Source organism: Bidens hawaiensis, unplaced genomic scaffold, assembly GCF_021521415.1.
Source record: "Bidens hawaiensis isolate Kalapana, Puna unplaced genomic scaffold, B.hawaiensis_p1.1 tig00060125_1, whole genome shotgun sequence".
Classification (NCBI taxonomy): domain Eukaryota; kingdom Viridiplantae; phylum Streptophyta; class Magnoliopsida; order Asterales; family Asteraceae; genus Bidens; species Bidens hawaiensis.
The window spans coordinates 70966-83693 of record NW_027500837.1 but is presented as its reverse complement, the minus strand read 5'-3'; the positions used below and the strand labels follow the sequence as shown (position 1 = coordinate 83693).

The 12728-nt window shown below is 34.7% G+C and overlaps 1 protein-coding gene across 1 annotated transcript; it reads left to right on the top strand.

Annotated features, from left to right (window-relative positions):
• The first annotated feature begins 380 nt into the window (after window positions 1–380).
• Window positions 381–2999, top strand: LOC143602929 (NAC domain-containing protein 21/22-like). Its single transcript, XM_077079888.1, has 3 exons — window positions 381–695; window positions 1709–1974; window positions 2302–2999. The coding sequence occupies exons 1-3, from the start codon at window positions 527–529 to the stop codon at window positions 2725–2727; spliced, it is 861 nt and encodes a 286-aa protein (XP_076936003.1). The 5' UTR covers window positions 381–526; the 3' UTR covers window positions 2728–2999.
• Window positions 3000–12728: the final 9729 nt, after the last annotated feature.

Here is a 12728-nt window from a genome sequence, read left to right as displayed (position 1 = left end):
ATCTGACATGACAACATTAAAATATGTTGTGATGAGATTGAATTTGATGCGCCAATGGACACTTGTTAAACATCGTTTGTTTGATTGAAATTTTTAAAAGTTAATTACTATTCTGATAAATTAACTCGTCGGTTAAGATTGCAATTTTTTGATGATTTTCCCTTAACTATATGGAAGCATAATCATAAACACTTAGAATAATACTTTTAATTAGTGTTAAGAGGTCGGAAGGTACCTGTCTACACCTCTATATATACATATATAATTATATATACTCATATACATCTATACATATATGTTTATAATTATATTGAAAAATAATTAAATCCACATTAGCAACAAATCTTATAAAGCTTTATATTGGACCATATTTGTATCCTGTCTTCATCAAGTCCTAGAGCTTGCTTACACACGGCAATTATTGATATATATACATGATATGATATAGCTTTTTCAGGCACAATATTTTATAGGATTCTGAGCAAGAATTGATACCTCTTTGGAAAGAGAGTCTTGATCAATCAGGATGGGTTTGAATGATATAGGAGCAAAGCTGCCACCAGGGTTTAGATTCTACCCAAGTGATGAAGAACTGGTTTGCCACTATCTTTACAAGAAGATAGCAAATGAAGATGTGTTAAAGGGTACTCTTGTCGAAATTGATCTTCATGTTTGTGAGCCATGGCAGCTTCCTGGTATTTCTTCTGTCCCTTAATTTGATGGTTGATTTGTTCTAAATATCTTCCTCTCATCACTCTCAACAAATTAGAAGTACACGAATTCGCAATCGTTAGTAACACAGATCATGCGTAGTTCGTGTGTCGGTGTTACGCGTAGTACTTTCTCCATCAAATATATTATTAGAAATCACATGACATAATCAGTTACCATCTTTTTACTACTTTTATTTCCATATTCATGGTTACATCCTCGAAGACTTTAATGATCTGAATCTGTCTTATTTTACCTTGGCCAATCTTTAATTCTATGTATGATATTTCTTTTTTTTCATATATACCCTCAGATCAAGATTTTATATCTAGAGTTGAATAAAGTGATATTGCTTTCCAGGAATATCTAAATCACCTATCTTTAATTTGTAAACAATAAATCTTTTAGTTTTTTATCACCTCTAGCCTTCTCATCTTTTAAAGGAATATACTTACATACATACATACATACATACATATATCTATGTTTGTGTGCATATGTTTGTCAAGATGTATGGATATTAAGGTGAAGGAATGATTATTGCAAACCGAATAACGATGGAAACGTATAGATGAATTCTTGGTTCTGGAAAAGGTAAAGTTGTAGAACTTCAAAAGCAATGGTACACGTTATTGCTGCAAGCCAGCATATATACACAGTCCTTGAATATATATACAATATGAATATATGCATACACATTCTCTCTCACACGTTAATGATACCAAGCTAATAATTAAAGACATATTCTGAAATAGACAATAAACCAAATTCTATCTTTTTTTAGTTATTGATTTGAATCCTCTTAAGCAAAACTGGAAATACTTGCAATCTTAATACATGTACAGTGTTCATATCATTTTGAGCGTTGATTGAGTTTGCTTTAAGGTTGTGCATAAACTCTGATGATAGCTATATTTGAATTTACATCTAATAAGTTTCTTAGGGATTTTAATTAAGATCTTATGAAATTTCTTGATCTTTTGTTTTTGATGTGAAGAGGTGGCGAAACTCAATTCAAGCGAGTGGTATTTCTTTAGTTTTCGTGATCGCAAGTATGCAACAGGATATCGAACCAACAGGGCCACGAAAACTGGGTACTGGAAGGCTACTGGGAAAGATAGAACAGTTGTCGACCCGAAAACCGGTGTCCTTGCGGGGATGAGAAAGACTTTAGTGTTTTACAAAAACCGAGCTCCGAATGGGATTAAAACTGGTTGGATCATGCACGAATTTCGTCTTGAAAACCCTCATGTTCCTCCTAAGGTTTGTATCAATCATCCATTATACACACACATGTAAACACATTTTTTTAAACCCCAAGCCACTTCGGAGACACGCTTTTTAGCACACCTTGATACCGTAAGGCTATAGATTTCTGAAGCAAAAATAAAACTTATAATCAATTTGTAAATGGTTTCCTTGTAAGCTTTAATATTGCACTAACAGTCCCAGCACCAAGCAATAAAGATACATCAACATGTACAGTGCTACATATTTGATGACAAAACTATATTTAGTTCAAATGCGTATACGAAACTTATATATAATAATTAAGTGTAACAAACGTTTTTGTCGAATTTGAATTGACAGGAAGATTGGGTGTTATGTAGAGTATTTTACAAAGCAAGAGGAGAAAATAGCAACGAATTTAACGCACAAAACAGCATAACTCATGTTACTTCACCGAATACAGACTCGTATTCTCTTCATACAACCGACAGTGGACCATCGTCGTGTGGTTGCCACCATCAAATCACCAACAACCCTTTCCATCAAAATATACCTGTCTGCAACCACCTTCACCAAATCGATTATAACCGCCCTGATTATTCACAATTGTGTCACAACACTGGCTTGGAGGAATCAACAAATTACCAAACAACAGCTTACTTAAACACCAAGTGTCAAGATCATGAATCTGGGCTGTTTTCTGATTTTGGTTTGGATTTTAGCATTCCTTCCCCAATGGAACTTGTCAACGGGGATATCGAAGACAATGGCATAGTGTTCTTCTAGCAGTACTTGATTATGTTAATCAAGTATATTAGTATAGGAAAAACAGTAAAGATTGCCCATTTGATAATTTATGATACATACACATTTGATAATTTGTATACATACATATTGTGTGTGCTTTAGGAGTTGGAAGAAATGGCTTGTTGTATATTCCTAGTATACATTTATAATAGTTGGTTTGTAATTATTGTACTTATAAATATATACATGATCATGAACTTTATATGCAGATTTAATACGCTTATGTGTGCTAAATTAGATTAATTTTACTTTAATGCTGAAGTTGTGAGATTGGAGCATTATGGGCGAAGGTTAGTTGACCTTTTTTACTCATGTAAATTTATCAGTTTTCCTTCGAAAATTTGAAGTAATATAAATTTACCGGTTTTCGTCAATGAATAACATATATATGGTAGGTTAATCTAACGTTTTTTCTAAGGATATTGGTTTTTAATACTCTCAACTTTCACATGTTTGCGATACTGCTCTCAACTTTCAATTTGTTACCCACAACTTTCACCCTGCTTGTTTCTGGTTCTCTCGAACATAACAGACCCTAACTTTGTTAGTTTTCTTACTGACTTGGACTATTTTTTGCACACGTGGCATGCTTACGTGGAATATATCTCTTTTTAAAAAGAGAAAAAAAAACATTTGACATAATTGGATAGTTGTAACATATCTTGTTATGTTGCATTGGTGATTTGACAATTTGTTACTAGTTGGTGCGGTATACCGGCGGTGTTCGCGTTCGAGATTCAAGACCTTTTCAAAATACACCTCAATGGCGGTTATGATAAGGCTAAACGTAAAGTAATTCAATCGGTGATTAGTATGACATGTTGGTGTCTTTGAAAGTCAGGAAACGAAGCCTTGTTTGACAACAAACGAGCATCCATCAATAGAATCAAGGAAGACATCAAGAGGTTTGGTGTTTTTGGAATTTTTTCGGTTTCGATTCGGTCTTTTCGGTTTTGTGCACACCCCTAGCTTTATTGAAAGTGAGATTTTTGAATTATGGGGTTCTCCTTTGTTGTATTCAACGATTCAATATCAATATCCAAGTCTGTAACTAACAAACGTAATGTACCATGTGCTACATTCAATCTCAATCTCCTTTAATTTGCCTTGAGCCCACATGCTGTCTTCGGCCATTTTCACCAGTTATAAACTTTTTTGATTAATTTCCTTTTTATTGTGATAAAGCTTAAACCATGGATTCCATTTACTTTCATGTTTTAGCGTTTAATTTCAATTTTATACTTGTCAATTTTAATTTTTGAGATTTTACCAATTACTATATATAAAAGGAGTATGATTGATTGGATTTCTCATTTGTTAGTATTACAATTTTCTTCTACCGTCATGTTTGCATAAGATTTTATTTTATCATCAATACAAGACGTTTGCACAACCGCTTTGAAACACAAATATCAAAAAATGTTATTAACAAGTAAAGAGATTTCTACATATTTAAATGCCTATTTAATGTGTTTTCACCTCCCACATTGTTGTGTAAAAAATTACTAATCTAACTTCTTATATTTTATATAGAATTAAATAATCATTTTTGCAAGGGTCGTTAATTAGTAATCAAGAATATTACAAAAGCCACGTGACATTACAGAATATTATAGGCATGTAAAGATGTCACACGATCATGAATTGTTTGACGAAAAGTTTGTTTATGTTCATCTAATTAATAAACGAACGAACATGACCAAAATGTGTGTTTCATTTAAGTAAACAAATGAATATGTACACCCATTTTCTTCTACCGTCGTGTTTGCACTGTAAGATTATATTTTGTCATCAATACAAGACGTTTGCACAACCGCTTTGAAACACAAATATCAATAAGTGTTATTAACATGTAAAGGGATTTCTACATTTTAAATGCCTATTTAATGTGTTTTTGCAAGTGTTATTAACATGCCTATCAATAAGTGTTATTAACATGTAAAGTGTTATTAACAACCTTTCACATTGTTGTGTAAAAAAATTAATCTAACTTCTTAAATTTTTTATAGAATTAAATAATCATTTTGCAGTAACAGTGTCAAGTGTCGTTAATTAGTAATCAAGAATATTACATAAACCACGTGACATTACAGAATATTACTGGCATGTAAAGATGTCACACGATCATGAATTGTTTGGCGAAAAGTTTGTTTATGTTCATCTAATTAATAAACGAACAAACATGAACAAAATATGTGACCATTTAACTAAACAAACGAATATGAACACCCATTTTGTTTGTTCATTTATGTTTGTGAGTGTCTATTTATGTCGTTATTTACGTTTCGATTATGTTTGTTAGTTCGATTCGCTTACACTCCTACCGGACACCAGGATGAACGGAAAACAAACACAAAAGACCTCCGGTTCTGTAGGGTACGGCATGCTCGGTAAGATTCTGTTATGGGCTAAATGGGTTTTAAGTATCGGGTCGTAACTTTTGTTATGACCTGTATCATTTTTAGCTCTACTAGGCTATTTTTCAGATTTGGGCTCCAAAACTGGGTTCCAAGTGCTTCAAACATTTATTTGGATATTTGGGTCGTGAACCAATTTGTTTTGGGCTATAAGTTCCTTTTAATTTTGGGTTTTGACAAGTCACAAATATTGTCCTATAAGTTAACTATTTACAAGGTCATACAAGAATCAAGGTGATGTAAATAAGGGTTAACTTGTGTCAAATTGAATCTTTTTTTTATTACTCTGATCTGATTGCCTCATTTAGAGCTGTAGTCACAGTTTTCATTATACTCAGAAAATTTTCTTGTTTAAAGTGATTTCACACTAAAATTAGCTATTATATAACTAGAGTTTTATCCGGCGCGTTGGGCCATGGCATGTCGGTAAAACTCAGACGGTGGTAAAACTTAGGTGTTGTCGGTCCCAAACATTGAGGCGATAAGTCGACGCGAATCTGGTTGATTTCGGTTACGTTCATTATTATACCGTAACTAATACCGAAAATAAAACTAAAAAACTATAATAATTTAGGTGGACCATTGAGGTAGAGTCAGTTGGTAAAACTCGAGCGTTGGTAAAACCTGATTGTTATCGATCCCGAACGTTTAGGTGGTGAGTCTACGCAAATTCGATAATTTCCGTCACATTCGTTACGGTACTGAAACTAAAAAAAATCAGCATTCAATCGGTTTACGTTGTGTTCTTTAAGGTACTAAAGCTAAAACAAAACACGATGCCTTTACGCGAATTTGGTCAGGTTTTCATCACTTTCGTTACGGTTTCGGAACAAAAACAAAACAATGAAAAAGGTCTTCCACAAAATGGCTCAAGACGGTACTTGTGGCACCAAAACACTTGTCTATATTAACATACTAGGTTAGGAACCCGTGTATTACACGGGTTGGACAATGAAAACAGTATAATTGATGAATCTTTAAATACGTTATATGATTACAATTACGTATTACATGTAATATTGAAAAATGAAAAGTTCATAAATCTCTACATTACAAATAAGTTGCAAGTTTTATATATACAAATATATTGCTACAATTTTACCGAAACATTAACAGACCATATGTTATATAGCAACAAAGCATATACAAATCATATACTTTTTTTTTATTTAAACTAATTGCTAGTTTCCCTAACCATTGATGAGGCCATCGGATGTCTAATTTTTGCTTCTACTATTACCTGCAATTCACAACAAAAAAATAACCAAACTAACCATGATTTAATACCCAACACTTGTGTCATTCATTCAGTTAGATTTATACATTCATAATCAGTCCAATAAATCGAAAAGAAAAAAAAGGAAAGAAAGTTTGGCTAAATTCATTTAAGCTCGATTTTAAATTAATAAGAATTTTTGTAACATGCTAAAATTTATAATGTTGAATAAAGAAAGTTACGTTTAGTGATTTCGCGTTATTAATTAATTAATACCGAGTAAAGAACGGATCATGGACTTAGATTAATTGAGATGGGTTAAATGAGAATGGGCCTTAGGTCCATGGGCTTTAAGGGATATAAATATCCCCTAAACCAAGCTAAAACCCTAAACCCTCATTTCATTTCCATCATAATCTCTACACACTCCAAAACACACACACACCACACACCGCCATATACGGCCGGCGGCCGAGGGAGAGAAACGAGCAAGATCCGAGAGAGAGTAAACGATTAGTTGTGATTAAACAAGTTAAACGAGATCCAAACGAGCACAAAAGGTATGTTCTTGACCTTTAAAGTTTATGTTTTATTGAATGTCCTTAAGCTTAAAGATCCAAGCTTTATAGTATATACGGGATATATATACGAACGAAATGGTTAGGGAACGTTAGGGGGTGATGCCGAACCATAACAAGGGTATTAAAATCGCCAAAATGCGTGATAAAAACCAAACCCGTAGCGAACTGGGCAACTTCGCCTGCGAACTGGGTAACTTCGCCTTCAAAGCTTAACTTCGCCTTCAAAGCATAACTTCGCCTACGGCCAAGTTCGCCTAATTGATAACTTCGCCTACGGCCAAGTTCGCATAACTGATAACTTCGCCTAAAGCTAAGTTCGCCTAAGGTTTAACTTCGCCTAAAGCTAAGTTCGCCTAAGGTTTAACTTCGCCTAAAGCTAAGTTCGCCTAAAGTCAAGTTCGATTAGAAAATAAATTAAAAACCTAATGGAAAATGTGTTAAGACAGTTAATGTAAATAAAATTTTTCCAAGCTGACCTGGCAGCTCGACCCCAGCCAGGGTCTCTGCCCCTTGGACCCTGCTAGGGGCTGCCGCCCCTAGACCCCGCTGCCAGGGGCGCTGCCCCCGGACCCCCGTTCGTTGTGGGTCATATAAAGATAGAAATACAACATGAGTAGTAGTAGTTAATTGATACGTGTAAATATTATACAGTTAGCCGTGCACAGCTCAAGAAGGGAATAACTATTAACGGAGGGCGTAACAGGATTCAGGTGAGTTTCTAGCCCCATTCCTTGTTATGTTTCGGGGCTGTGTGCATACTCGATGTGTTTGTTAATACATTTATCCTAAGTGATAAGTGTATGCCATATGTGATATATGTGATGGATATGAATGATTGCTTGTCGGTACGCGAACGATCTTCGGATATTGCGCGTACTGTCAGGTTAAAAATAAAGGTACGAATATTATATATCGAAGATGTATGAACATTACAAATGAATACTTGTCGGGGCGTGAACGATCTTCGGATATTGCACGTATCGACAAGGGGTATGGTTGTTAAATGAATGATGTAAAGAACGCCTAGAGTGTTCTTATGCTATAATGTAATTATTGTATATGTGAAGTATGTGTATACAGGTACACGAATGGTATGTGAGTTCTACGTTCGACATAGTAAGTTAGGATGGCAAATCCCTCTAGCTTCTGTCGGACATAGACTCGGCTGGTGATGGCGTAGTTAAGGACTGCGGGCCTTATACGTAATGTAGATGATAGATGTAAACGTAAATAGGGACGGTGGGCCTTATACGTGTTATAGATGATAGATGAGAACGTAGTTAAGGACTGTGGACCTTATACGTACTTCAGATAGGCATCAGCATAGGAAAGGACTGTGGACCTTATATGTGCTGTATTTGTGTTGTGGTAGCATAGGGGAGGACTGCGGACCTCGTACGTGCTATGAATTAGGTTGCAACATAGGGAAGGACTGTGGACCTTGTACGTGTTGTGGATGTAGGATGGTATAGGGAAGGACTGCGGACCCTGCACGTACCCTAAACGGTGAACATAGGTAAGGACTGCGGACCTTTTACGTGTTCACGACCTTGAGTACAGGTATAGATAGCGGACTATGAACGTACTCTCGGTAGACTGAGGTTAGTGATTGTTGATATGTATGTATGTATGGTAGTAAGTATGTATGTAGAACAGAAGGGTAACTAGTTAAGTATGGATATGTATGTATGTGTATGTATTGTATGGCGTCCGATTAACTAGAACTCACTCAGCGTAGCTGACTTTTAGTATGCACGCAGGTGAGTAGAATGAGACAACTAGCTTGAGCGGGCACATGGTGGGCGAATAGGAGACTGGCATCTGAAGACTCAAGATGTTTTAATGTAATTGACGTTTATTTTGAAAGACAAGAATGTTTAATTAAGGCAAGTTTTGTATTGCTGTAACGTTTCATGAAAGTTTTTATATTCCGCGAAAGTTTTAATGAACTCTGATTTGTAAGAACCGTGTTTATGAGTAAATCCGACGCTAAAGTAAGGCTACCGGGTTCGGGGCCTTACAATTTTGTATTCATATGTGAGACCCATATTGCTAATCAAAATACTGGACGAGAAGTGTTCCAGTTCCAACCGGTCCATACGAAATTAGTCACTTTGACCTTCTATCCCAACCCGCTTATGTTTTTGATCTTGTAAATAAGGTTTTTTGGTCAAAAATACCTAGAATAATCTGATTAATTGATTTCTACCCAACTCGCTAATGTTTCTGATCATGTTTTTATCATGGTAACAGCCAAACTTGTCATTGACAAAGGGGATCTATTGCACACAACTTGGAACAAAATATAAACCAAAAGTCAATATGCTTCAGGTTTGCGAGAAGAGTAAATAAGTCATTTGGACAATCATAATCAATAAAAAGGGTGGTGCAATGAACATAAGTTTATAATATGAATCAAACTCCCTCAGTTATAATCCACAATAAGGTTAGATAAGGAATATATGAGATAATGATAAGGCTAGATAAGAAATTTTAGTTTTAAATTAGAAATTAGAAATCATAATCAATTAAAAATATATTCATAGAATGGAGGAGTCTCCACATAGCGCAACAAAATATCAATAAATGTTGCTTTATACGAGTCTTGAATTTGTATTGTGCTATTACTATTGCTAGTTAGTTTAAAAATTAACAAACGTAGCATTAATAACCTATCAAGATATCACAATTGGTTCGTCATCATAATAATTTAAATAAATGCAAAACTAAATTATAAAATATTTAAAAAAATGTCACACCAAACCTCTTAATTATACTATAAACTAGAATTTTATCCGGCGCATTGCACCGGGGCAGTTGGTTGGTAAAACCTGAGCATTACGATGGCGAGTCAATGCGAACTTGATCAGTGTCGATTACGGTCGTTATGGTATAAACAACGTGGTTGGTAAAACCCAAGCGTTACGATGGCAAGTCAACGCAAATTCGATCAGTATCGGTAAATAAATTTGTCAATTGAATATATGAAAAACAAATTATTTAAAACGACGTTTATTCAGTTGGTAAAACACAAGCATCGGGGTGTTGCGAGGGTGAGTCGGTAAAACCCTTTTGTTGGAAAATCTGAGTGTTACGATGGCAAGTCGACACAAATTAGGTCAGTTTCAATTACGGTATAACCAATGTTGGTAATACCCAATCACTAAAATCCAAGAATATAAATTTGTCTAATTAACAATACAAAATTAATATATTTAAAACGACATTTATTCGGTCGGTAAAACCCGAGTGTTGTAGTCCCCAGTGTTGTGTCGGTGAGTCGGTAAAACTCGAACGCTGTAACATCCCAATAATATCCATACCTATTTTGTCAATTTAGGAAGTTGATGGACTAGTTAATAATTTAGCTAAAGATATATGGAAGCGACACGTGTCCTATGACTCATCACTATGAGAGACACATGTCGCATGGTGACAACACAAAAGGACACATGTCATCACGTAATAACTCATACCCTCACAACGTGACATGTGTCTAGTGACTAATCAATATGAATGCAACATGTGAACATCTTTGGCATGACTCATCATCAAGAATGACACATATCGCATGATGGTGAGTGACGGACCGACCGAGGATGACTATAAATAGTGAGCATGGGTTCCTCATTTGTGGAATCCCGAACACCAAATCACTTCCACTTTCTCGAAGTTTGAGCCACTGAGTTGGAGTCCCAACGCCACTCTAGAGTTTTGACGTTCCATACCCCGACACACCACGTATAGTTGAAGTACTGCTCGTCCGTCCTTAAGCGTTATAACCATTTTAAGGTAAGAGTTATTAAATTCAACTCATAGCTTAGATCATAGTCGATGGTATAACCTAAACCTTGAAAAGTTTATAGATGTATTTAATCTTTTTATATATAAAGGTTTGCAAAATAGACGTTTCTTTATTATTAAGAAACATAAAGTTTTACATAAAAATGTTATTGTCAAATAACGTTCTTCTAAAGGAAGAAACGTTAATTTTTAAAAAAAATAATTAATCAGAAAAACATGGCGTGCATGTAGTAACTAGAAGGGTGACAATATCGGTACTCGAGTCTCTTGTCTATGGAAAGTAATTCGTATAAATCCCAATCAACCACATGACATGTTTACTTTCCTTAAGAGCTTGATGAGAGTGTTCGATCATATTAGGCCAAAGCATGCTACACCAAACGTCATATAAACCAAAAGGCTTTAGGTAAACAAAGTAATTATTCTCAATAAACACGATTTCTCCTAAATGAAGAAACTTGGAAGTTAGATGATTTATTCTACACGAAGAAACGTCAATATTAAAAAGTGGAATTTTATAGACTAAAGATGTAAAGTAATATTTCAATAATAAAATATTCAATCAAGGTTTAAAGCTGTTAACCAGACTAAAGGTCTAAAGCTAGATCATTTGATCTAGATAAATTATTAAACTATTATTCTCGAACTATAGGTCTGAGGTAATAATACATCAAATAAAGAGAAATTGTTAATTGAGCAACTCAACAAAAGGTGAATACACCCCAAACTTTTACAAACTCTTTTAGAGTCAAAATGTTTGAATAGGATTTACGAATCCTTAAAACCTTGTGTTACAATAATTAGAAATGGACTCTCTGATTAAAAGTATACATGTGTTTGGATCCATTTATACATGGCGACTCGGAATTCCCCGAGGCCATGCATATCATCAAACATGTCTCTGGAAGTCTACGGGACTGTTCAGAGAAATGATATTGTGTATATGATTAATTGTACATGTACTTAGGGTAATTTTATCCCAATTGAGTTGGGTACCTAATGAGCTAGTCACAAAGATATTATTGTTGATTTCACAAAGGTATTGAAAAGATTTTACAACAGAGGCAGCGTCATTCACCAGCGGTGTGCTGACGTATTTTCTCACCTATTTTACAGGAAATCAGAAATGTTAGAACATACAAGCAAGACAAAATAGAAGATTGGAGATATAGTCATTAGATGTTATCTGATGGCTCAGACATTTCATTTCAAATATATTATAAAGAATTGTGTTTTCTAAAGACATATATTTGAATTATCAAAAGGGTATTTAATCCCAAGTTTTCAATATAATATTATTTTAGTCAAGACTTCCACTGAAAAGAATATATTTTCTCTTTAGTAATCATTAAATGGGTATTTTAACACTGCATTTTATAAAAGAATATTTTATCTTAGAGACTTCCGCTAAAACAAACCCGCAACTCTGATATATTTACAAAACAGGTACTAACTATTGGTCACACGCCTAGGTCCTTAGTCGGGGTGTGACAAACGCTGTCAATGCCGTGTATTGCGATGGTAAATCAACATGAATTTGGTCGGTTTTGGACATTTTTGTTACGGTACCATAACTAAAAAAAGATCAATATAACCACGACGTTGGTAAAAACCAAGTGTTGGCAGTCCCAAGCATTACAGTCAGTCGACGCGAATTTTGTCGATTTTGGTTGTGTTCCTTAAGATATCAAACTAAAACAATCAAAAAAAAATTTTGTGGCCAACAATGTTGTGCCACTTGGAGCAATAAATGGCCGAGCGGCACCAAACATCACAATTATACTATAGTAATAATTAATATTAAGAACATCCAAACGATTACAATGAGGTGGCAGGTAAACAGGTAACAAGTTGCGCTGTAATCCCAATTTGAATGGCAAACCTATCTTACTAAAAAATGAAATTGGCATCTTGTAAAGTGTTGGAATTTTTTTTTCTTATTTAAACAACTTTTAATCATGT

Bases quoted from the DNA above. Each gene is read 5' to 3' on its own strand.
- LOC143602929 (XM_077079888.1), top strand. From the start codon at position 527: ATGGGTTTGAATGATATAGGAGCAAAGCTGCCACCAGGGTTTAGATTC. The intron at 696-1,708 runs GTATTTCTTCTG...TTTGATGTGAAG, and splicing joins TGAGCCATGGCAGCTTCCTG to AGGTGGCGAAACTCAATTCA. The intron at 1,975-2,301 runs GTTTGTATCAAT...TTGAATTGACAG, and splicing joins ACCCTCATGTTCCTCCTAAG to GAAGATTGGGTGTTATGTAG.